Source organism: Vulpes lagopus, chromosome 12 (assembly GCF_018345385.1).
Source record: "Vulpes lagopus strain Blue_001 chromosome 12, ASM1834538v1, whole genome shotgun sequence".
NCBI lineage: Eukaryota > Metazoa > Chordata > Mammalia > Carnivora > Canidae > Vulpes > Vulpes lagopus.
The window spans coordinates 16,088,778-16,113,056 of NC_054835.1; the positions used below are offsets into that span (position 1 = coordinate 16,088,778).

The 24,279-nt window shown below is 50.1% G+C and overlaps 1 protein-coding gene across 1 annotated transcript in view; it reads right to left on the minus strand.

The window, feature by feature from the left end:
- The window catches only part of RPH3AL (rabphilin 3A like (without C2 domains)), a 148,244-nt gene that overhangs the window by 59,266 nt on the left and 64,699 nt on the right, over positions 1-24,279 (minus strand). The window contains 2 exon segments of the mRNA XM_041724990.1: positions 19,390-19,519; positions 22,930-23,073. Of these exon segments, the coding sequence (XP_041580924.1) occupies positions 19,390-19,519; positions 22,930-23,073 (274 nt within the window).

Below are 24,279 nucleotides of genomic sequence, written 5' to 3' on the forward strand. Positions count from 1 at the left end.
CTCAGATAGCTGAGATACTGAGGTACATATTATAAATATTTATACACTTTACTGAGCACTTATGCTACACCAGACACCAAACTACAAGTGTTTTATGTAGAATCTTACTAATTTTTATAATAACCTAGAAGGTGGGCATTACTGTCCCCGTTTCATATATGAGGGATCTGAGGCTTGAGGGTTAGTAACTTGACAAAGGGGAGCTGGGATGTGAACCTTAAGCTATTTGGGCCCCAGGTAGCTGCTTAAGCAGATACTCACCCAAGCCTTCACCCCACCCTCGCCCCCACACAAGCAGAGCTGGCCCCTCTCCGGGGCTGCAGACTAGGTCAAGCCTAAAGTGGGAGAGGACACAGCCTGGTGCTGTGTCCTTCCCATTCACTGGGACACAGCCTGGGGGCCAGTGGGGCTGAAGGCACACTCACTTTAGCTCTGACCACTTACAAACATGGAGTCACTGGGGCCCAAAGACATGCAGCCTTGACAATGCCAGCCTTCTGCTGCTTCTTCAGAGACAGAAGCCAGAAGACAACAGGAGAAGAATTTCGGAGGGAAGTCAACTCTCTCTGTGCTCCCCCCATATGCCCAGCCCAGGAAACACCAGCTCTCTCCAACCTGGCTGTGGGTGGCAGGTGCAGGGCCATGCAGGGCCAGGTCTCCCCTCTTCACCCAAGATTCCGGGAGGCTTCACGCTCAGCTTTGAGCAGGCCCACCTCCACCAGATGAGCCACCGACGCCTGCCCATCAGTCACCCCCAGGCCCCAGCCCCCAGCTGCCTCTCCCATTTGAAAGAAACCACGGCAGATTTCAGGAACACCTCACCCCAGCCAGTCAGCACTGAGCCCTGAGTGGACAGGGGGGGTTCAAAAAAGCAACAGAGTAGCCTCTCTGGATTGTTAACATTCATGAGCGCATGATAAGAAGTTGTGTTTACATGCGGCTTTGGGTCATCTCTGGGCTCAAGCCCCATAGTGCGTGTCTGACGGGGATATGGCTACTTCGGGTAAGATGAAGCTGCCAGGCTGTCAGGGGTGGGGGTATGGATGCTGCCCCACCTGCCCCCTCAACCCCACTAACTCTTTCAGGTCCTGCTTATCCTCAGCATCACCTTTCAGACCAGACCCCGTGTGTCTGACTTTTGCCTCTTTTCCAGACAAACATGGGAAACAATGTGTGTCTCAGAACTTGCCACTCCTCTGAGAATGGTCCTATTAGGTCCCTGAACACAACCCTCCTAAAACCTCCTGGGCCCGGTATGCACCTTGGGGCTCCCCTGTCCCTGAGCCAAGCGGCCAAGGGAGAAGAATATACATGGTCGATGGAGTTCCACCAGCAAGCTCTCCATAAGCTCCGAACATGACCTGCCTCCTCCTGCTTGGCTCTAACAAGTCCTGGGACTAGAATCCTGAGCCCTCACTAGCTCCTTCCAACGCAGGGGAAGGACTCCTGGCTTTTGCACCCTGCTTGCCAGCCTGGACTCCTGGAACTGATGGTGGCAGAACCCTGGCTGAGCACATCTTGTCCCCGACTCCTAGCTGCAGGTCCACTGGGCTCCACTGAATCTCTGGAGGCTGAGGCTCTGACCAACAGGCTCCCAGGACCTCCTGTCACACAGCGGCCAGTAGCTTTCCATCTCTGTGCCATCAGGATGGAGTGAGGCCCAGGTGGTGGAGGGAGCCGGCTTACATCCATCTTGCTCCCTGTTGGGTGGTTACTTAGAATTACAACTCATAATAATGATAATAGCCACCATTTATTGAGCACTTTATTTCGTGCCTGGCACCATGCTCAGCGCTTAACACACATTATCATTATTACATTCAATCTCGTCTACATTTGCAACAGCCCTGTGAAGGTGGTTTTATGATCTGAATGTTGTGGATGAGGGATTGAAGACCCAGAGATGCTGGGTGACTTGGCCAAGTTCATGTTACAAGGAAGTGGCAGAGTCAGGGTGGGGACCTGGGTCCATAATAATAAAAGTAAGAGCTTATATAATACATACTGTGTGCTTGGCAGGGGATGAGTGCTTCATATGGATTATTCATTTAACAATGACAGGAATGGGGCAGACAACTTAGGTAACTCATCTGGGGTCACACAAGGGTAGGAAGTGGAGAGTTGGGCTGGGATTCTGGTCCTGATCTTGTCTCCTGCCTGTGCCCTCTATGATGCCCCCTTCCACCTACACTCTTGTTAAGAAGGATGCTTATAGGGCCCAGGAAACCGAGTCACTGGGAGAAAACCAGTGGACAGAGTGATCCTATGAACAAAGGTGGTCTGAAAATAAATAGCCCACTTTCTGAGACAGACACTGGCCATGCCAGGAATATGAATACAAGGAATTAAAAGTCCCAGAGCCAGCTCTGGCCTCCCTCAACCCAGCCATGCTTGCATAATCAATCTCTGCTTTCCAGAAGCCCTAGGCCCAGGCCTCTCACAGACAATTTCTCACTGGGAGGCACTCCTGCCACCTGGTAGAAATTTGGCTCGGGTTCTATTAAAGGAACCTGGCTCTCAGAACCACAGCTGAGGAAGAGACTGGATCTTTTTTTTTTTTTTTTTTTTTTTTTTTTTAACCTCCTTATGTCTAGCATCTTGAAAATGCCCTGTCCCTTTCAGCATCCCCTGAAATAATAGCTGCATGTAATCCTGGCTCCTCAGGAGCTGCCACAAAACCATACCTTGGAGGGGGGATATTCGCTGTGGTCAGCACTGGCCATGCAAGGAGCCCTTGGCCAGGTATGCCCAACAGATCCTAGCTCAGAAACTCCATGCCTCCAGCGCAAGTGACCAGTGTGGGCCTGACCTCCAAAGACCCTGACGTCACAGCCCCCAGTTGGAAGGCTTGAAATCTTTATGGTAAGGTGAGTGCTCTGTTAAGCCTCCACCATCCCTTTCCCTAGAATTTGGTGGGCAGCGATCTTAGCTGCAGGCCAGAGATAATGCAGGTCAAGGGGGTTCAATAAACACTTCCCAAGGCCCTGCTACTGCCAGGCCCTGGGCCAGGCTACAAGCACAGTGAGGCTTCCAGGCAGAGAGAAAAGAAAACACGCACACACCCCTGAGAATCTGGCCCCTCCTTAACTCTTCAGCCCCTCCAAGCCCACCCCCTGCCCCACTGTCTGCTTCCAACACTCTAGGGACTTCCATGCTTTTTCTTGCTTCATGCCTAGCAAACTTCTGTGTATCCTTCAGGCACAATGCAAATATCTCCTCCTCCAAGGCTCCTTCCTTGATTTACCTCCCAGCAAAGCACTAGTTAACTCCTTCCTGTGCATTTCCATAATGAATAGACATTTCTAGAGTGCTGACTGTATCATATTGAAATTGTCTCTCCCATGACTGTGCCCCCTGAGATAACGACTCCTTGGAGAAAAAGGACATGGTTTGCATCCAAATGCTCAACTTTAACATTAGGAACTAAGTTTCCTAGCATGACGTTGGCTAGGAAAATATGGAGGGGGCTCAGGACAAGCACAGGCTGCTGCATAGCTGGGATTCCATGGCTTTTAAGGAGAGAGGGACAGAGTAGATCTCCGTTTCAGAAAAAGTGCCTTCGCTGAGAGTGATTCAGTCACTTTCCCAGTTGATCTGTCTTCCACATTCTCAGCAAAGATGCTTTTTCTGGAACATTCCCAGATGCCTATGGAATTCCAACTCCTGTCTGGGTAAGGGAGGTAAGGCAAAGGAAGGACTCCAGGTCATTCTGAGGCTGCTAGCATGAAAAACAGGATGCATATGGTGGTAGAGTTAATGGGGCAGGGTGAGAGTCAGCCTGGATAATTGGCTTTGGACATGCTATTTGCAGTGTGAGTGGACTCCCTTGGAAGAGCTGCCTGATGGTAGCAGATACACAGGACCCGGGCTGGGGAGAGAGGGCTGAGCCTGGGTACTTAAGGGCAGTGGAGAGGCCTTGGACATCAGTGAATTTTCTATAGTGATCTGTGTGCTGTCTACTGTCAATTTCACCAGCTCTAGAAGGGGCTTCAGGAGGGCATGCCTCATTCTCTGACGGGGCTCTAGAACTTGGACGGTGCTGTTGGTGCTCAACAAATTGTTTAGTCTGAAGGAGACTTGAACACTTGGGCTCTTACGGATAGGAGCTGATGGAGAGGGACAGCACAGAAGGGGAAGGGGCTGCCACGGGGACCAGCACCTGGGGAGAGGCAGATGGGGACCCAGAGCACATCCATGGGGCCTGAAGCTGGACACGACTGCCAGTCGTTCAATAATCTCAAGTTGCTTTGGCCAAAAAGACCAGTTTGGGAGATAGGGGAGGGTTGGGGAGACAACGGATGGCCAATCAGGGTCCTCCAGAAGCCAAGTCAGCAGCAGCTGCTCCCTGGTGAAAGTCAGGAGACCCCAGCCGTCCCCCAGCCCTGCCCCCACCAACTCAGCATGAGACATTCTGGCCCCTCGGGAGCCCCCACCTTCCATCTGGGGGTTAGGGCTGCCTTCTCTGACTTTGCAGGATTATCGTAACTCTCAAAAGGTCAGTTTAAGTGAAAATACCCTCTCCCTCCAGTGCCTGGGACACAGTAAACATCCTTGAAGCCAAAATAATACCTGTTGGAACCGATTTTTTTTTTTTACTTGAAAAAATACAACAGGCTAGACAAACACCCCAGGGCTTCAAAACATTCCAGGAGCAGCAGCACTAATTATTGAGAAGGGGCCCTGATGGGGTGCAGGAACAGAGCGCCAAGGGGAGTGGAGCCAGGCCCAATCCTCAGGCCTCAGAACTCCCAGCCCAGGGGGTTCGTCTCCGTTGCTCAAGTCAGCAGTTTGTGCCCAGGGAACAAACTGAGGCCCTGGATACCATACGGGGATGGTTAGACTTTATTCTGTAGGCAGTAGGGAGCCATCAATCCCACCTAAGCAAGATGACAGAGCAAAGAAGCAGAGGATGAGCTGGAAAGCAAATGAGACTCTACTATAGGCAGGCAGGAACTGGGCGGGGAGGCCCCACTGGGGCAACCCCACTCCTGGCCATGTCTGGAAACTCCCAGAGGGGTCTCAGGAAGGCCTCTTGGCCTCCTCAGCTTCTCCATCTGTCACCTGGGAGAGTCATCCCTCCCACAAAAGGTGGGGTGATAAGGGTGAGGAAAGGGCTTGGAATGGAAGTTACGAAGCCCCCAAGCTGTCTCTGAGAAAGCCCTGGTTCTTTCTTGGTTTGGAAGCTGGGCCTACTGGGAGCCATAAGAGGAGAGTCAGCTCCCCCCAGCCCCCAGACTCCCCTCAGCAGGAGAGGTGCCCTGTGCTCCCCCCATGGGGAAATGGAGAACTGGCTAAATCCACCTCCAGTTAAGGTCAGTGAACAGCAAACAGCCGGGAGGGAAATGTCGTGAAAGGAAAACAGAGGCCATTTGAGAGCAATGAAGAATCGCAGGCCCTCCAAAGCGTGGCGGCTTGCAGGGCACAGCCGGAGAGGCGAGGGCCACACCACCAACTGGAAATGTCATTATCTGTTATTTACCACAACAGAGGACAAGAGGCTACACAAAATTACCGTTCTTGGTAACAGCCACTAAACCAATTTGCCAACACTGCTTCCTGCTGTCGACGTGCACTCAAAGCTACGCTGACCAGACCTGAGGAAAAGAGCCACTGAGCTCAGGTGGCAAGGGGCTCAAGGGGGTGCTGGACAGGTGTCCTCAGGGAAGAGTCCTGGCCAGGGTCCCCAATACCCCCCAAGCCTGCAGAAGCGTTTGCCTGCTCAGTGAGGAGCTGGCCTCACAGTGACTCTGGTCCCTAACAACTCCCTGCAGATCTCCCCTGCACATCTTGCCACCCAGATACCTCAGGAGTGTGATGAACTAGGCTAAGGCCCCAGGATCACTCTGTGATGAGTCTGCTTCGATGGGGCAGTGTTAGGATTGAGGGCTGCACCATTCTGTGATACTCGGCTCCAGGGGTTATGCAGTCAACACCTTTGGTACCCCATGGGCAAGCTGGCACTAGAGACCATTTTCCTTTGGTGGGGGGGCGGTGGTGGTGGTGGTGGTCTCTTATATGTCTTTATTTTATTTTATTTTATTTTATTTTATTTTATTTTATTTTATTTTATTTTAAGATTTATTCATTTATTTATGATAGACATAGAGAGAGAGAGGTAGAGATACAGGCAGAGGGAGAAGCAGGCTCCATGCCGGGAGCCGGACGTGGGACTCGATACCGGGACTCCAGGATCGCACCCTGGGCTGAAGGCAGGCACTAAACCACTGAGCCACCCAGGGATACCCTCCTATATGTCTTTAGCTCTCTCTACTTCCCATAGGGTATGTGGGCAAAGTTTTGAACCAAGCAGTGAGAGTAGTTCTCACTTAGCTTATTTCTCCATCTAGAAAATGGGTATAATCATTGCCTTTTGCCTACCCTACCTCTGAGGGGGGATGTGAGGGCCACATGGCATCAGAGAAACATCGGAGGCAGAGCAGCTCTCAGAAGCACATGCCAACCCCCACACTGGCTTCCTCCTACTGAGAAGACACAGATGCAATCACAGCCTGAGCCAAAGCAGACTAGGAAATAAACTGATGATGGCTTTAAAAAAACAAGCCCAACTGTGTTCTGGAGGCTCGAAAAATGAGGTTTAGCTCTCAGCTGTTGCTCCCTGATCTGCAAGGGGGGCACTGGCCCCTGGGGAGCAGGTCTGGGGCAGGAATGATGCCGGCTGACGCAGCCTAAGCGTCACAGGAGGAAGGTGCTGGAAGGGCCCGAGAGACATGCTCACCTGGACCCTACTACCTTCTACAGGGGGAGGACCAAGGCCTGGGAGTGGGGGATGGTAGGGATTCTGACTCAGAATCACCTGGGGCCATCAGAACAGAGTTGCATCTGCAGCTGGCTCTCCTGATTATGGATCCCCTTGCCACAGGTGTGGGTACCACTGACACAGATGTGGCATCTGTCACCTACAGGGCCAGGCACCACTGCTCCCACCACACCCACTGGCTGTGTCCACCATCGGATTCCCTTCTGAGAAAGAACCTGACCCATGCCCTAACTGGATTTCAGGCATGGGGGGCTGGGGTTTGTGTGTGGGAAAGGCCTATGCAGAGGAAAGCAGCAGAGCTGAGCTGCAGGGTGGGCTGTAGCCCTGGGAGAGGAGAAGAGTCCACACCTAATGGAGATGGGTGACACAGGATGGCCCAGCATCCCACCTGTGTCCTGACCTCCAAAGGGTATGCAAGCAGCCTGAAGAGAAGGGGCTCAGGGAAGTGTGAAAGATCCCCTTCATCATAGAGCTCCCACAGAAGGAAGTAGATTCCATGTATAAACCTGAAGGGGAGGGATCTTTGATGTTAATAAGTGGGGGGAAAAAAAGGATACTACAGTATAAAGAGTATATTATGACCCCATTTAAGTGTATGTGGGTGGCTATTGGGTCACTGTGTCCACTTGTATGCATGCGCAGAGAGAAGGGTGCAGAAGGACAAACGCTCAGGCTGTGAAGGATGGGTGTGTGGAGTTGAATTTTATATACTCTGTATGTGACTTTTAGAATGGTTGTGCAGGTACCATGTGCTGGGCATTGTTTCTAAGAGCTTACCATACATGTCACTCATTCCGACCCTCCTACCACCTCGTGAGGTAGCTGCTATCAGGAGTTTTCATGTCCAGGTCAGGAAACTAAGGTAGAGAGGGGAGGCAATGTGCCCAAGGGAGGAGGAGAACCCAGGCAGCTGGAAGTCAGGGCTCTCAACCTCTATGAGATGCTGAAAAGTACTTTTTAAAATTCCAAGGAGAAAAAAATAATAATAAATATTAAAAAATAAATAAATAAAATTCCAAGGGGAGGAGTGCCCAGTTAGCTCAGTTGGTGAAGTGTCTGCCTTCAGCTCAGGTCATGAGCCCAGAGTCCTGGGATCATGTCCTGCAAGGGGCTCGCTGCTCAGCGGGCAGTCCACTTCTCCCTCTGCCTCTCCCCACTGCTTGTGTATGTGCTCTCTCGCTCTCAAATAAAATCATAAAAAAGTAAAACTCCAGGAAAAGAGAACTAATACAAATAAGGGAAGGTTATCTTACTAAATCCTTTAATACTCTGGAGCCCCAGCAAAAACCCTGGCCACCCACAACACATAGCAAGGAGGGGAAGGAAGTTACACACCCCTTCTCACTTCCCAGAGGCCTGGTGCCCTGGGCAGCGGCTAACAGGTTGGCACAGTTTTTTGGTAAATGGCCAGAAGATAAATATTTTAGGCTGTCATAACTACTCAATGGTGCCACTGTCAAGCCAAAGTAGCCACATGTACATGAATGGGCAGAGCTTGTTCCAACATAACTTTATGGATGTTGAAACTTAAATTTCACGTAACATTTGTGTGTCACAAGATATTCTTTTGATTCCCTCCCCCCCAAACCATTTACAAAGGTAAAAACCATTCTAGTTCAAAGATGGTACAAAAATAGTTATTGACCCCAGCGCTTGGTCCCTGGTGCGAGAGAGGAACAGGGCATAGGCAGGGTCCCCAGGATGCTTGGTATAGGCTCCAGGGTGCACAGCCTGTAGGGGACAGGAGTTGTGAATTCTGGAAACACGCTCAGAGCTGGAAGTGCAGACGTTGGCAGAGTCAGGGCACGGTCAAGAACCCTGAGCTCTTGGTTCTGCTGAAGGGGCTCCACAAGGGCCAATCAGGAGGATGGATGGTACATATCTCATGGCTGGGGAGAAAACCCCCAGGCCTAGCTCTCTGCAATGTCCTCTGCCCCCCAACACCCTACCAGGCAGCTTCTCTGACATTTATATGGATCAGTACTTCTCAGTGTGACTCCTTTACACCTGGGTGATCTGACTATACCTAGCAGGTACTCAGCCTGGTTCACCTGCTGTACAGAGAGGCCCCAACACTTCAAAAGTATGACACCCACGTGGTGACAAGAAGTCACAGAAATATCTCCAGGTAGGTCATTTAGGCAGGTTCAAAGGAAGAAGACAGCTGCCCCCTACCTTTCCACCATGCTGCATGTGGTGGGAGTCTTCTATTCAACCCAGACCTTTACTTTCTCCCATGTCACTTCAGTCACATCTGCCCCCCACCCGTGGCCCTGACATCCCAACGTCTGGGCTGCTCATCTCCCTCCAGGGTCCCTCTTTAAATCTCGTGGCCTGGGATCTTGCCCACAGACCACACGGTTCACATGACTTGCCCCAAGGATCTCAGTCCCATCCGCACCCACATGCCCCAAACAGTCCCACCAGCCCCTCCCCATGCCTGCCCCTGCCCAGCCCAGCCCAGCAGGCCAGGCCCTGAGCACAAGCATAGCACAGAGGTCAAGGCTGCCAGACCTGGCCATTGGCCAGGTGAGGGATTAACTCCCACACACCTGTTTCTTCACCTGCAAAGTAGGGATGATGACCTCCCAGGGTGGCTGGTAATTCAGTGGGCTCTCAATCCCTGGCAGCTTTCGTTATTTATAACTCATAACTGTCTTTTGAGTTGGCCTGGGACACTTTCTTCAGATCCAATGTAAGTTTCATTCTGGTTCCTCTCTGAATTCAGACCCTCATTATTGCTACTTGGATAATTCAGCATCCAACAGGCTCTCCAACCCACTAAGCATACCCTCCTCCAAATGTGCCTCTGGATGGAACCTCTGCAAAGACCCACCTGTTTGTCATCCCTGTTTAACACTCTTTGATGGCTTTGCTGCCTACAGGATCCTCAGCAGCCCCACCCCCTTCCTTCCCTCCTCCAGCCTGCCTCTTACCCCTCCCTCCCCTGCTGACTCTTCCACACCCTCAACCACCAGCAACCAGTGCCAGCACTTCCACTCACCCTGCTTCTACACAGCTATGTCTCCTGAAATGCCCTCCTCTGGCGCCTTGGTGCCCACCCTCCTGGGCCTGGCCCGGCTGAGAACCAGCTATACTCTGCAGCCCTCCCACTTCCATCACTCCACATCCATACCTCTGAGCCACACAGTTCTCACATCACACTGCACTGTCCAGTCACCAGGGGGCGGGGCTTGGCACGAAGGTGATCTAAGTGGGAGGGTCTCCAAAGGGCTGCCGGAAGTGACCCAATAGCCACAACTCTGCTCTCTCTCCCTGGGAAGCTGTAGGGCTTGACCTCTGGAGGTTGCATGGTTCCCAGAGGCCACCCTTGCTTGGCAGCTCCTCTGGGGCCTTTGTTCTGATGACCCTGAGTTGAAGGGCAGTGGCCTGACAGGGTGAACAGAATGGGCTTGGAACTGCATACAATAGCAAAAAGGAAGCCAGTGTGGGGGAAGGGGAGCCACGCCACAGGCACCACATGGGCACCAGAGCAGCAACAGAGATGTGTACCCTGATGGAGATATTCTGTCCCTTAGACTCCGGAGCAAGGCAGATGTTCCAAGATGCTGTGTGGTGTCTGGTCCGATCCTCCGATCTTGGCAACAGCAGCCAAGTCAATTCCTGCCAAGCAGCCTGGGCAATGCACAAGCAGAGAGAGCAGGCCTGCAGGGCAGGCGAATTAAGTGATTTTTCCCAGGAATTAAGGAAACATGAGTAAGCCGAATGAAAAAATCCATCTTGGTAATGAGGCACCAATGCACGTCTTCTACATCTGAATTAGGTCACGGAGGAGTAAGGACAAGGTGAGGAGATGAGGCTGCCTCCCCCATGGGCCAGAGCAGAGCCACTGGAGGGGGCTAAGAAGGGGGACAGGGCGTCCCGAGTGACCTTCAGCTGTCTCATCCAGGGGGCAGGTTGTGCAGGGAAAACCACTCCCTCCAAGCCTTCCTGCACCCTGGTGGCACTGTGAAAATGGGGCGGCCGCCACAGAGACAGCTCCTCAGAAATTAGACACAGAATTACCACATGATCCAGCAATTCCACTTCTGGAAAGGATGGAAAGCAGAGCTCTGAAAAGAGATTTGCACAACTCATTTTCATCGAGGCACTATTCACAACAGCTAAAATGTGGAAACAACCCACGTTTCTATCAACTGATTCATGAATCAACAGAGTGTGTTACATACACCCAGTGGAATATTATTTGGCCTTAAAAAGGCAGGAAATTCTGACACCAGCTACCACGTGGACGGACCTTGAGGACATCACGCTAAGTGAAAGAAGCCAGTCACAAAAGGACAAACACTGTATGATTCTGTTTACATGAGCACCTGAAGAAGTCAGACTCCTAGAGATGGAAAGGAGGGTGGCAGGTGCCAGGGACTGGGTGGGTGGGAATGGAAGTTAGTGTTAATGGATGCAGAGTTTCCATTTTGCAAGATGAGAAAGTTCTGGAGATGGTAGGACAGCAGTGTGAATGTACTTAATGCCCCTAGACTATATACTTAAAAACGGTTAAAATCGTAAATTTTTTGTTACATACGTTTTACCTACAAATTAAACAACATTTGAAAAACTTACCTCTTGTCTTGAGGGACTCAAGTCAATCCAAGGAGCAGGGTGGGGCGGCCCCACTCTGTAGGCCAAGCAAGGGGCAGACTACAGAGATTTGAGGGGTCATTCGTGGGGCCCTCTCCCTACCCAGGCTCCCTGGCCTTCTTCCTTCTGCTTCTCACTTGTGCCTCACTCCCCCCCCCACCGCCCCCAGCACCTCGTCCACACACCCCTTGGCCTGGGACACTTTCTTCAGATCCAATGTAAGTGTCCTGTCACTGTCTCAGCTCAATGTCATCTCATAGAGACCCATGCTGTGCATCCAAAATAAAATAGCTCCTTCCTCCTCTCGTCCAACTGGCAGTTGCTGTGCCTCCCCCTGCTCTTCATGTTTTGCCCACCGCTTTCTGAAATTATTGTATTTAGCTATTCTTGTCCATCTTGCCTTTCTAGGCCATATACTCTACAGAGGTGAGGTAGGGCCACAGCACACAGCCAGGATGCTCAGAACCAGCCTGCGTGATTTCAAATCCTCACTCCATAACTAACTTGCTGAATGACTTGGGCAAGGTTTAACCACTCAGTGCCTCAGTTTCCCCACCTGTAAAAGGGTGATGCTAACAGTGCTGCCCCCATAGGGTTGTTAGGAGGACTGAGTAAGTGAATGTGTGAAAAGCCTTTAGACCAGTATCTGGTATGACATGAGAGAAGTACAGATTGTCAGGGTTATGAGCACTGCTTATGAGCACAGAGCTGCCTCTTGCCTTGTTCATCACAGGTACCTCCATGGCCTGGCGTATTGTCAGTACGCAATTAACACCACAGAATGAATGAAGGACAGAATTCTGGAGAGAGACAGCCCTTCATGAAAGTCAATTTCATTTGCAAGGCCTAGGGAGCAGAGCTGGCTCCAAAGGGCTGCTCCCTTCTCTTGCCCACATAGGCCCTTGGCCCCTCAAGGTAGGTTCCATCCCGCTGCAGGTATTTAGCTTTTGCACTGGGTACATCCTGAGAACATTCAGGCTGCTTCTGAAGGGCTTGGAGGGTGGCTAGAAAGCTGTTTCCCCCAGTGGTGGTGAGGGCAGCCAGCTAACCACACTGCTGGCACTAGGCAGAGTACAGGTGGGAGGGTGGTCCCCTGACAGGGCCATCTGGGTGTGTGTGGGGTCCCCAAATGCATCTTTCATGCTGACACAGGCACTCACTCTTCGACTTTAATGTGACTTCCCCTGCATTCTTTATTGACTGGTCTATCTTTCCTCCAAAAATATTTATCATTTTACCTTTCACATGTAAATCTGAAATCAATTGCGGGTTGACTTTTGTGACTAGCGTGAGTTAAAAGTCAATTTACATTTTCTTCCACATGAATATCCAGATAGCTTTGCCTTATTTATTCAAAAGACCATTCTCTGCATATCAGTGGCTCCCTTGTCCTAAATTGTACTTCTTATTTTCTCTCATTTCTGTCTCAGATGTATGGAAATACTGATTTTCTTACACCTGTATTGAACTTGTATGCAACAACCCTGTTAATGAATTCACCTACTAATTGTACACATTTGTATTTAGATTCTGTCAGACTTTCTAGTTACATAACGATGTTATTCACAGATAATGACAGCTTTAGCTATGCTTCTCCAACCTGTATACCATACATTTCCTTCCTCGCCTGATTGCCCTGGCCTGGCTGCTGGTTCTATGTGGATAGAAGCAGTGATAAAGATCCATAAAACTTGTCTTATTCGTGATTTTAGAGAAAAACTCTCCATATTTAACCCATGAATATATTTCTCCTGCGTTCTTTTGAAAGACAGCCCTGCTTCTCCAAGGAAGGGAAATGCTGTGACTGCTCTGGCTTGAGGGTGTGGAGACATAGCATGGCCCAGCGAACACCCCTGGGGGACCGAGCTCCCCACCACCTGGCGGGGGGGTGGGGAACCCAAGTAGGCCACGTGACCTCAGATGAACCACTGCTCTCCATCTGTGTGGCTGGGGAACAGTGTCACCACCCGTGCTCTCCCTACAGCTTTGTCCTGAAGATCAAAAAGGATGAGTTTTGTGAAAGGGCTTTAAAAATCCTAGAGGACATCACAAGGACTGAAAGACCACAGCCTCGGCGTCTACTGTTTGCAAGGGCAAGCACAGCCTGAAGGAGGGTGGGGGGACCCTGAGCTGGTGGTGGGTGTGTGGTGCAGGGGTGAGGGTGGGGAAGTGTGGGGGAGGACAAGGGGAGTGGGAAGAGCAGAGGGACTTTAACACTGTCCTTAGCTGGGTCTGGGTCTGGGACCTTACAGCAGAGGTTTTCAAACCAAAGACAATCGGCTTCTCCTGGAGTGTTTGTTGAGCACAGATCAATATCCCCACCCCCAGAGCTTCTGTTCAGTAGGTACCAGGGACTGAAGGTGCCCCCTCAAAACTCATGTGTTACAGTTCTTTTTTTTTTTTTTTTAAGATTTATTTATTTATTTATTCATGAGAGACACAGAGAGAGAGAGAGAGGCAGACACAGGCAGGGAGCCCGACGTGGGACTTGATCCCGGGTCTCCAGGATCACACACCCTGGGCTAAAGGTGGCACTATACTGCTGAGCTACTGGGGCTGCCCATCATGTGTTAAGTTCTACCCCCAACTGGGATGGTGTTTGGAGGGGAGACTTTGGGAGGTGACTAAGGTGAGATGAGGTCATGGAGGTGGGCCCTCTAGATGAGATTAGCAGCCCCAGGTTCCTGGAGGCTCCCCTGGCTGTGGGTCTGGGCTGACTTTTGCAGGACATACCTCCTCAGAGCCTTGGTAGGGGGCAGGAATCAAGGAATCTGGTTCAGGCATGGTCCCTTCCCTCCATGCTTCCCTAGACCAGGCTAGATCCCTGACTAACCCAATGAACTGGACTTCCTCTAAGGGCTTTGAGTCAAATATAAAGAGTCCCTTTTCCCCAGGGACTCAGCATACATAATAGAGCCCACAGCTTCATGGGCAGGCCCCTCTGTGCCCAAACCATGGAACACATTTTGGCTAAGACCAGAAAAAATGCAATTGCTTCCCCTGCATAGTGACAGTGCCATCTGGGGCTCAGGCTGGTTCTCCTGCAGCCTTGTCTGGCTCCCCATGGTTGGTGAAAACACTCTCAATCAAACCAAAGGCTGGCTGACTCAGCTTCTAAGCAATCAGAAGCACCAGGCCTCTCTAATTAACCAGCCAGCCCCTCTCCCTTCCCACCACGGCCCTCGATAATGAGGGCTGGCAGCCTGGGCGTGCAGGCCCAATTACAGAGGGGACAGACGTGGCATCAAGGACTGGCATCACAGGCTCTACTGGCACACTCATTAGCTTATGGCTAAATACACCAAGGCTCTTGCTGGGGACAGCTTCATGTGGCCAAGAGCACCTGAGGCTTAGATCTAGATGGATCCCATGTCAGAGATCTCCCAGTATCCCCTCTCTGCAGCCTGCCCCTGCATGCACACCTCCCAGCACCCAGAGCTCCAAGCAAAAGGGAAGGAGGTGGAAGGTGGACATGGAGATAAACAGGGGAAGCTCCTCAGAAATTGGTGAGCCCAGAGTAGAGGGTTCCTGAGGTACCCCCACTAGGTCCAGTGCCCTGTTAGACTCCCTCAGCCCCCAGGGCTGCCTCAGTAACCCCAATTACAACTGTAATTAATTATCCACAACCATTTAACACTCCCCTCTCAGAGCAGGGGTCTGTGTGTCTTTACGCTGTATTCCCAGGGCTTGCAAACACAGACCTACAATAAATACTTGTTGGATGACTGAATGGAGGCCACTGTCCCTCCACTCCCAGATGTTCAGAAGGGCTGTAAGGTTAAGTCTGGGCCTTGGCTCCTAAGTGACCACCATCTGACAGAATGACCCCAGGGTATTTGTCTGCATCTCTTTGACTATTTCCTGGTGGACCTAATGCCCTATAGACCTGCCCACTCTGCTCAAATGCAGCTTGGTCCTCAAATAACTCTTCCTTCTAACAACCCCCTTCTCCTTCCCAAAGATCTCAGCTCTGCCCCAGGCTTTCCAGTCCCCAGGATCTTGCCCTGCCCCTCCCCCAAGGTTCCTGTTCCCAAGTCAAATCTGATGCCTTCTCCTGGGTCCTTCCTTCTTTCAGCCCCCTTCTCCTTGCCCTCAGGGCCTACATCCTCACAGACAGGTCCCTGCCCAGCCTGTTTCCTGCTCTGTGCTTCTGCTGTGCTGTCCTTCCCTCCTCCAAACACCCTTTGTGCTACTCTCAGCCTCTCAGAAGCCCACCCAGCTTCCAGGAGCCAGCTCCTACAGGCAGATCTCTCAATTGCTCTCATCCTGGAACCTGGGTCCAGCCAGGTAGAGTACCACTCTAGAGAATACAGTGCCCACCTTGACCATCAGGACCTGAGGGAAATGACTGTTCTAGACACTTCTCCTTTTGGATTCCCCTAACCCAGAATTAGCCCACAACAGTTAAGTGACTGAGTGTTAACATTTATATGAGGTACTGTACAAAAGCCAAGGCATCTCTCTGTTGGCTCAGGACATCCAATGCTGGAGGGCTAAAAATACATCTGGGAGTTTTATATAAATTATCAGAAATATGAGACTAATTGTGGGGAACTTCAATTTTAAGTTCAAGAAAACATGAGTTAAAAAAAAAGAAAACATGAGTTATAACAAGGAAAATGTGGGGAGTTATGGACTGAATTGTAGCCTCTCAAAATTCAAATATTAAAGCCCTAACCCCCATTGTGACTGTCCTGGAGACAGGTTCTGTAGGAGGTAATTAAGGTTAAATTAGGTCATAAGGCTGGGGCCCTGATCCAGGAGGCCTGGTGTCCTTTTATAAAAAGAGAGAGGCCAGAGCTGGCTTGCTGCCACGTGAGAAGACGGCAGTCTGCTAGCCAGGATGGGGGTTTGCTAGAAAGTCGATCGGCCGACAGCGAGAAACAAATTTCTGTTCCTGAAGCTGTCCAGTGTGTGGCATTTTGTTATGGCAGCCTGAGCTAAGACCAGTGGTGTCACCAAATCTACCGGAGCTTTGTGAAAGGTCAGTTCCATTCTTTGTAACACGTGGGCAGTCTCAAAAGCTAGAACCTTGGAGTGGATTTAATAATAACAGCAACAGGTATCCCATACTGGGTGTTTGAAATGGACCCTACACTCTGCTAAAGGCTTCCTCCGAGCCTGAGATGAGCCCTCTTAGCTCATCTCCTCCTCACACCCATCCAATGGTGATATAAGTAACTTTCCTATCCCATTTACAGTTAAAGAAACAGAAGCCCAGAGAGGTTAAGTGACTCGTATGAGGTCACTGTGCTGTAGTCCAGCTGGGGCTGCAACCCATACCTGTGGGCACTGAAACGGCACTTACTGGCAAGCCCAGAAGGACCACAGTCACCCATCACACGGGATGGACCAAGTGATCCCTTGCTCTGGCCTGTCTGTAGTCTAGGGCGCCCGCTTTTCCTCCCAGGACCCTCAATCACCCACCTGCTCAGATACAGTGAAAAGACGGCTTTCTTAACATGTGACCCCCACACTGTGCTACCTTGTCTCCAGCCCCACTGTCTCACCCCTAATGACAGGCAGTGCCTAACTTATCTCCCACTGTTACTTTATGTCCCCCTGCAATCCACTCACCAGATAGCAGCTAGGCTCATCCCTCACAAAGACAAATTAGATCACATCACACCCTGCTTAAAACACTCAAGTGGCATCCCATGAAGGTTAGAATCAAATCTCAACTCCTGACCTTGACTTACGAAGCTCTTGTGTGATGGGCATGTCTCCGATGCCTTCATTAGCTCCTTGAACATGCCCAGTGGGTTTCCACCTCAGGAACTTCATGCTTGCTGCTTCCTCTGCCTGGAACCCTTTTCCATTCAGATCTTCCCAGAACTGGCTCCTGCTTGTGCTCAGGTCTGAGCTCAGAGAGGCACTCCTGGCCATACCCTACCACACTGCCCTCAATTTACTACAGAGCCCTCAGTCTACTTGACAGTATTTTATTTGTCTGTTGTCTCCCTTCTCCCACTCCTGGAAAAAAATCACCATGAGAGCAAGGGTTTTGTCTCTCTCATTCATGCTATTGCTGGTACCTAGAACAGGCCTTGCACACAGCAGGCCCTCTACTATTTGCAGAATGAATGAATGAGCAAACAAATGACATGCTTTTCTTGAGGATGGAGAAAAAAACGCACAATGCCCACTATTCAGCTGTGGCCCCAGCTAGCACCCTTTCCTCCCACTTCTACCCAGGAGCAACTCCTCTTGGAAACTTAAAGGCCTCCTCACCTTGCTGCCCAAGCCAAGACTAGGTCCTCAGCCTGCTGCAAAATAAGAACAATTTCAAACTGCACCAGCCCAATGTTCCAGGGTATCATGGGGTAGCAAGTGTCAAGAGCATCTAGAAGAGTGGAGGGGAGGGGAGACAACAGTGGCAGTCCCAGACTGCCTGGTTCTCCAAGGACCCTTTGGCAGTCAGGACAGCAGCCTGCCCCAATAGCAGACGTCTTAGACTTTTCTAGAGGAAGAGATAAGGCTCTGCTCCTTCATCATGGTCCTATAAACCTGAATATTTACAGCATTTACAGTGGGGTTGAGGGGTAGAGAGTGGAAACAGGCTGCTGGGCTCCATTCTCCCAGGCAGAAGTCACAAAGTATAACCTAATCTACCCAAGGGCTGGGAACAAGACATTCCAAGTCCCTTTGCCTGCTGCCTATGTTAGTATCTAGTTCAGGGACTATGGAAGGTGCCCACCCTTATCCTGTCATCCAGGCCCCTCCCAGATCTCCACTGTTCTTGGGACCCTTCACCAGCAAATCCACATTCCTTAGCCCAGTTCACCACATGTTACAAAACAGGGAAAAATGACCTTAGCCGAAATCCTGGCTTTTCCACTTACTAGTTTGGTATATTGACCTTTTTGCATCTGGATTCTCTCATCCAGCTTTTAATTGCCACTCAAAATGATCTTAATAAGGTTGCCAATGACTTCCATGTGGCTAAGTCCATGTTTACTTCTTTGTCTTCTCTATATTCCATGGTCCTCTCAGCTCTAACCACCCCATCATGCCCCATCACCAATCTTCTATTTCCTGTTATTTCTTCCTAGAATGTACTATTTATTTCCTGAAATATTCTTATTTATTTGATCATTCTTTGTTTTTGGTTCCACCAGGAAAACTAGAGTGAAAAAGAAAGGAAAGAGGAAGATACAGTATCTTGGAAACAGCTCTCTAACCTAGGAGGGCAGTAGAGGGAAGACCGTGATAACAGCTATGCAGCAACTAGTCTATGCTGGAGTAGAACTAAAAGTCTAAAAGGGAGAAAAAAATGTAGGCTCCATGCAATAGAGTAAAATTGAGATGCTAAATAATCCTGAGGATTAGAAGGCATATTATACTTGAGTCAACAAAAAAAGACAATTAGAAACTCCAGAAAAAACAAAAAGTTATTTTAAAGAAGTCTTGGACTCAACATGTAACAATTTAATATGGGGCATAATTTAGAGTAATCAGTGGAGTATAAGAAAAGGGAAAAATCCATTTGACTTTGCAGCAAAGATCATTCTCATTTGAGGGGTCAGGGGTCAAGAGCAGATCAAGAGAATTAGGAGCATAATCCTAGCACAATGATTGGTCCTGTGGAGAATTTTATTCCTTTATAATGACTAATAAAATTCATTGAGTACTTATGTGCCAAAGTTAAGACCTATGCATATAATTAATCTTTATGATTTTCTAAGGTACATGTTATCATTATCTCTATCTTACAGATGCGGAAGATAGGGCTCAACATATTAGACAAGTTTTCTGAGGTCATCCAGCTAGTGAAATAGCTAGATTTATACCCAGGCCTGTGGGATCCAGAGGTCCACTCCCCAGGGTTGGCCCTAGAAGCCAGGCCATTCAACCTTAGGCCCTAATTCTTCTTGCCGAGCAGCACAGGATACCATGTGCATACACATGCATACATGGACACACACAGACACATACAACATACACTCATGGAAGCCAGGGTGCAAAGCCACAGAACAGGTCCAGACTGGGTAACCAGAGAAGGGCCTTACCTTCCTGCAGTCTTTGCAGAACACTGATGAGCTGCCCAGGAAGCCCAGTACCTCCCCACAGAGCAGACACTGGGAAAGGCCATTCCCCATCACATTCTGCCTCATGGTCTCCAGCCGCTCCACCAGGCGTCTGCAACACAGGACACACAGAGTCAGATGGAATGTTTCCTATCTTCAACCTGACCAGTGTCCAGGTATGGCTGCCACAGGGCCCCAGCACTAGACCATGGCCCATGTGCTGTTCCCTCACCTGGGGTACTGTTCCCTGCCCCACTTCTTTTCCAAGCTACCTCCTAATCATTCATTCACTCACCAACTATTGAGTACCAACAACGTGCCACACCCTAGGAATATTGCAGCAAGCCAGAGATAGACAGACATGATCCCTGCTCTCACAGAACTTACGTTTAATAAAGTCCATAAACAAGTCAACAAGCAAACTGACTTCAGACAAGGGAAGTGCTATGAAATCAAATAAGTGTCTCACCCAGCGTAATCTCAGGACGGAAGTTTCTATCTCTGTTTTGTTGACCAAAATAACTCGAGGCTTAAAACACATGGAAGATAGGTACCAGGAAAACTAGAGTGAAAAACAAAGGAAAGAGGAAGATACAGTATCTTGGAAACAGCTCCAGACTGGGGAGAAGACTGATGGGGAGGGCATGTCAGGTGGTGATCAGTGAAGGCCCCTCTGAGAACATGTGAACTGAGAGCTAAAGGATAACAAGGCCAAATCAGGTAAAGAGCAGGGCAAGGGTGGGGGTAGGGTGAAGTGGAGGTGGAGGTGGAGGGCACTCCAGGCAGAGGGAAGGCAGGGCAGGGGGCAAAGACAAAGGCCTTGGCACATTAGAACAGCAGGGAGGCCAGTGTGGCCACTGCCTTGTGAGCCTGCCAAAGCCTGGGATAAAAGGAGGCTGGAGGGATGAGGAGGGGACCGGATAGATTACATGGGTTTTATAGACACAGAATGGAATTTAGATTATTTTCTAAGATCAACATGAAGCCACTGAAGAATTTTTTGTTTGTTTTTTAAGATTTTATTTATCTATTCACAAGAGACGGAGAGAGAGAGAGGCAGACATAGACAGAAGAAGAAGCAAGCTCCCTGCGGAGAGCCAGATGAAGGACTTGATCTCAGGACCCCAGGACTACGGCCTGAGTGGAAGGCAGATGCTTCACCACTGAGCCAACCTAGGTGCCCCACCACTGAAGAGTTTTAATTAGAGGGCTGATTTGATCTAAGGGACATTTAAAATTTTTATTGTAATTTTTTAAAGTTTGTATTTATTTATTTATTCATTTAAGTAATCTCTACACTGATGCGGGACTCAAACTCAGGACCCTAAGATCAAGAGTCACAGGCTCTTCTGACTGAGCCAGCCAGGTGTCCCCAAGTGGCATTTTTATTTTTTAAAATATTTTATTTATTTATTCATGAGAGACACACACAGAGAAAGGCAAAGACATAGGTAGAGGGAGAAGCAGGCTCCATGCAGGGAGCCCAATGTGGGACTCGATCCCGGAACTCCAGGATCACGCCCTGAGCCAAAGACTGAGCCGCTGAGCCGCTCGGGCTGCACAGCATTTTTAAAAGCTCACTCCAAGCAGCCATGGAAAGCCAGGACTACAGTGGGGGAGGGCAGGTGAGGAAGCCAGCAGGAGGTGGTAGGAGGCCCAGTGAATGGGCACTGAGTCTGGGAGACAGAGGCAACATCCATGGAGATAGGGGGCGAGGAGGTAAGAGAGAGATCTGGGGTGATACAGAGGTTTTGGTTTGAGCAAGTGGGTAGAGGAAGCAGCTGGAGGAAGAAAGAAAAATGAGCTTTTTTTTGAATCTGTGCTGCTGAGTGTCCAGGAGCCCATCCCAGAACCCTGCTAAGCCAAGGTAGGTGACTCTCCTCAGGGTCCCATGGCCTCTCAGCCCACTATGACCCCTCTTTTCATGGCAACACTATGACCCTCACAAAACTGGTGGCCACTTCCGTTTTGTTGGCCTGTATCTCCAGTACCCAAGGGACACTCAGTGAAAATTTCTGAATGAACGAACAGAGGACAGAGCACAGATACATTATCTCAACCCCCCAGGGAGGAGGATGCTATTTCCCCCCATTTTAAAGTCAAGAAGACTGAGGTCCAGAGATGTAAAGTCACTTTCCACCAGAATTACATAGTTCGGAAGAGGTGGTTCCCAACGCCTAGGCCCTCATCTCATAGCAACCCTATACTCTCCCCTGAGGTGATCAGGCTCTCCCTGGGGGGCCAAGGGGAAGGTGCCTCTACATGCCCTCCAGCAAGCACTCCTGACTTCCACAGAGGTCCCTTCCACTGTCTCTCACCCAGGGGCCTTGCTGAAGCCCAGACCCAGCTCGGGCCTGAACTGCCTGCTCTCAGGGACCCATGTCAGTACAGCCCATGCCTTCTAACTCATGGAAACCCATAGGATACACCTCCTCCTTCTGAGACATTTAATCTGAGGCACTGCCTTCTGGGGCATTCCCTAGCTCTGTCAAAACCAGTGTTCACAATGGGGGCCAGACAGATGGATGAGGGGGTGCAAACACTTCCTGCTACGTGGGAGGACCCACATGAAGCACTCCCTGCCAGCTCCCAGCACGCCCTCCTGGGGGAGCCCAAGGGACACAGGGGGTGCTGGCATGTCAGTCATGAGCTTGGGGCTGCACAGCTTCTTGCAGGATCCTGGAAGGATTAGGCAGGGAACAGGGTTAGCCAGCTTAGATAAGGAAAGAGCTAAAGACAATCTGTCTGATATACACCATTTTTGTAATAAACTGCCCTTAGTATGTCCGCGTTATCAAGGCACATACAACAAACTGGGCAGCAGTGGTCTTTGTAGTGGTGCTTTCACATTTAGAACTATGTGTTTCTATAAGGTCTGACTTCTTAAATGATCTCACATTTGATAAACAAAAGACTACTAAAAGACGACTAAAAGAACAAGGAGAGCAGAATCAAATGAATTCCTGCCCAGTGCAGTGCACTGCATTTGTGCTTTTCTGTGTTTTTCCAATTTTCTAGGAGGTATGAATTGCTTTTGTAATTAAACAATGGACACAACAAACTGTCTGAAGGCTGTACAGAAGTCAGTTCTGGGTGCAGGGGGCCAGGAGAAGAGCTTAGAACACATGCTGGAGAGCAGCTCTTCTCTTGGAACCCTCACTGGGACACGGAGGTTTAGGTTCAATTCCAACTTGAATCCCTCCTCTGGCTGAACCACAGCCGACCTTCCTGTATGTGAGGTGAAGAGCCCCTGATGCATGTCACCATGCTCATTCATCCCCCCCACGGCCTGGGGCCCACACAGGAGCCACTATCCACTTCTTACAGAGGAGTGTATTAAGGCTTTGTGGGGCTGGGTTACACATCTACACCTCAGGAGTGTTCGGGCAGAGCAGACTCACTCCCAGGGGTAGCAGTCACTAGGACTCAGGGCGCCACTCTCAGCCCATGGATCTGACACAAAAGGACTTTGCTTCCCTCTCCAGGATCTTGCTTCTACCCTAGCTCAGAAGCAGCCCTTACCCAATTCTCTGTTGCTCCATGACATCCAGCCGCTCTGCCCTCTGGATGACCTGCAGGATGGCCTCCACCTCGGCTGGGCTGAGGCATTGGCTCTTCCTCTGCTTCTCTGTCTGGTAGGTGTGCACAGACCAGCCTGTCTGCAGCCTGGAGAGAGAACACAGCCAGCCTTGAGGCCCACCACAGTGCAAACAGTGCAAACTCAGGCCTCCCCATATAGTGCCACATCACAAAGCCCCTGCTGAGAACAGTCTGGGAACAGCCCAGGCGCAGTGTGTCAGGGAGAGGGATTCAGGGAACAGGGCAGAGGTTTCGAATGCTGGCTCTGACCACCTGCCAGCCACTGGGCCTCACAAAGATGGCAGTGCCACCTTAGCACCGCAAGAGACAGGAGCATGGGGTGTGACCCACTGGACAAACAGAGAAGGTCACTGCCACAGCACGTGGGGCTTTGAAGGAAGAGTATAGAAGGTCATCAAGGCTGAGATCTGAGGGCACCTGGGTCGCTCAGTTGGTTAAGCATCTGCCTTTGGCTTCGGGTCATAATCCTGGGGTCCTGGGATCAAGCCCCGAATTGGGTTCCCTGCTTGGCAGGGAGTCTGCTTCTCCTTCTACCTTTCCCTGCTGCTTATGCTCTCTTTCTCTCTTACACTCCATCTCTCAAATCAATCAATCAATAATCTAAAAAAAAAAAAAAAAAAGACAGAGATCTGAGGCATATAAGGGAAATGGAACTTACTATGGAACAGGAAAGAATGGTAATTAGATTAAAAATGAACCATGAATATAAAAGGAGATGCACAGAGCAGTTTGAAAACTAGAGGGTTTGAAGAGCAGGAGGGCAGCCCCTACTTCCTTAAACCCACTTCCCTAAAAAGTGACAGCAACAGGGACGCCTGGGGGGCTCAGGGGTTGAGTGTCTGCCTTTGGCTCAGGATGTGATCTCGGGGTCCCAGGATCGAGTCCCGTATTGGGCTCCCTGTGAGGAGCCTGCTTCTCCCTCTGCCCGTGTCTCTGCCTCTCTCTCTCTCTCTGTCTCTCTCATGAATAAAATGAATAAATAAAATCTTAAAAAAAAAAAAAAAGAAGTGGTGACAGCAACCAAGGGTCCTCAATGCGGGACACAGGGCAGGAGGATGAGGATGTGGATGCCTTCCTGGTGGTTCCCTGTCATGAGCTGACACTGGTGTTCTCATATCACTGCCTGATCCGAGCTACTGCAACCAACAGTTCATGTACTGTCGACACTGTGTAAGTTAGGAGAGCTAAAGAACATGTCCTTTCTCTGTAAGGAGAGCAGGCTGATTAAGGTGAGAGGCTCAGACTGGAGTCTACTGGATGGTCTTATCTTAG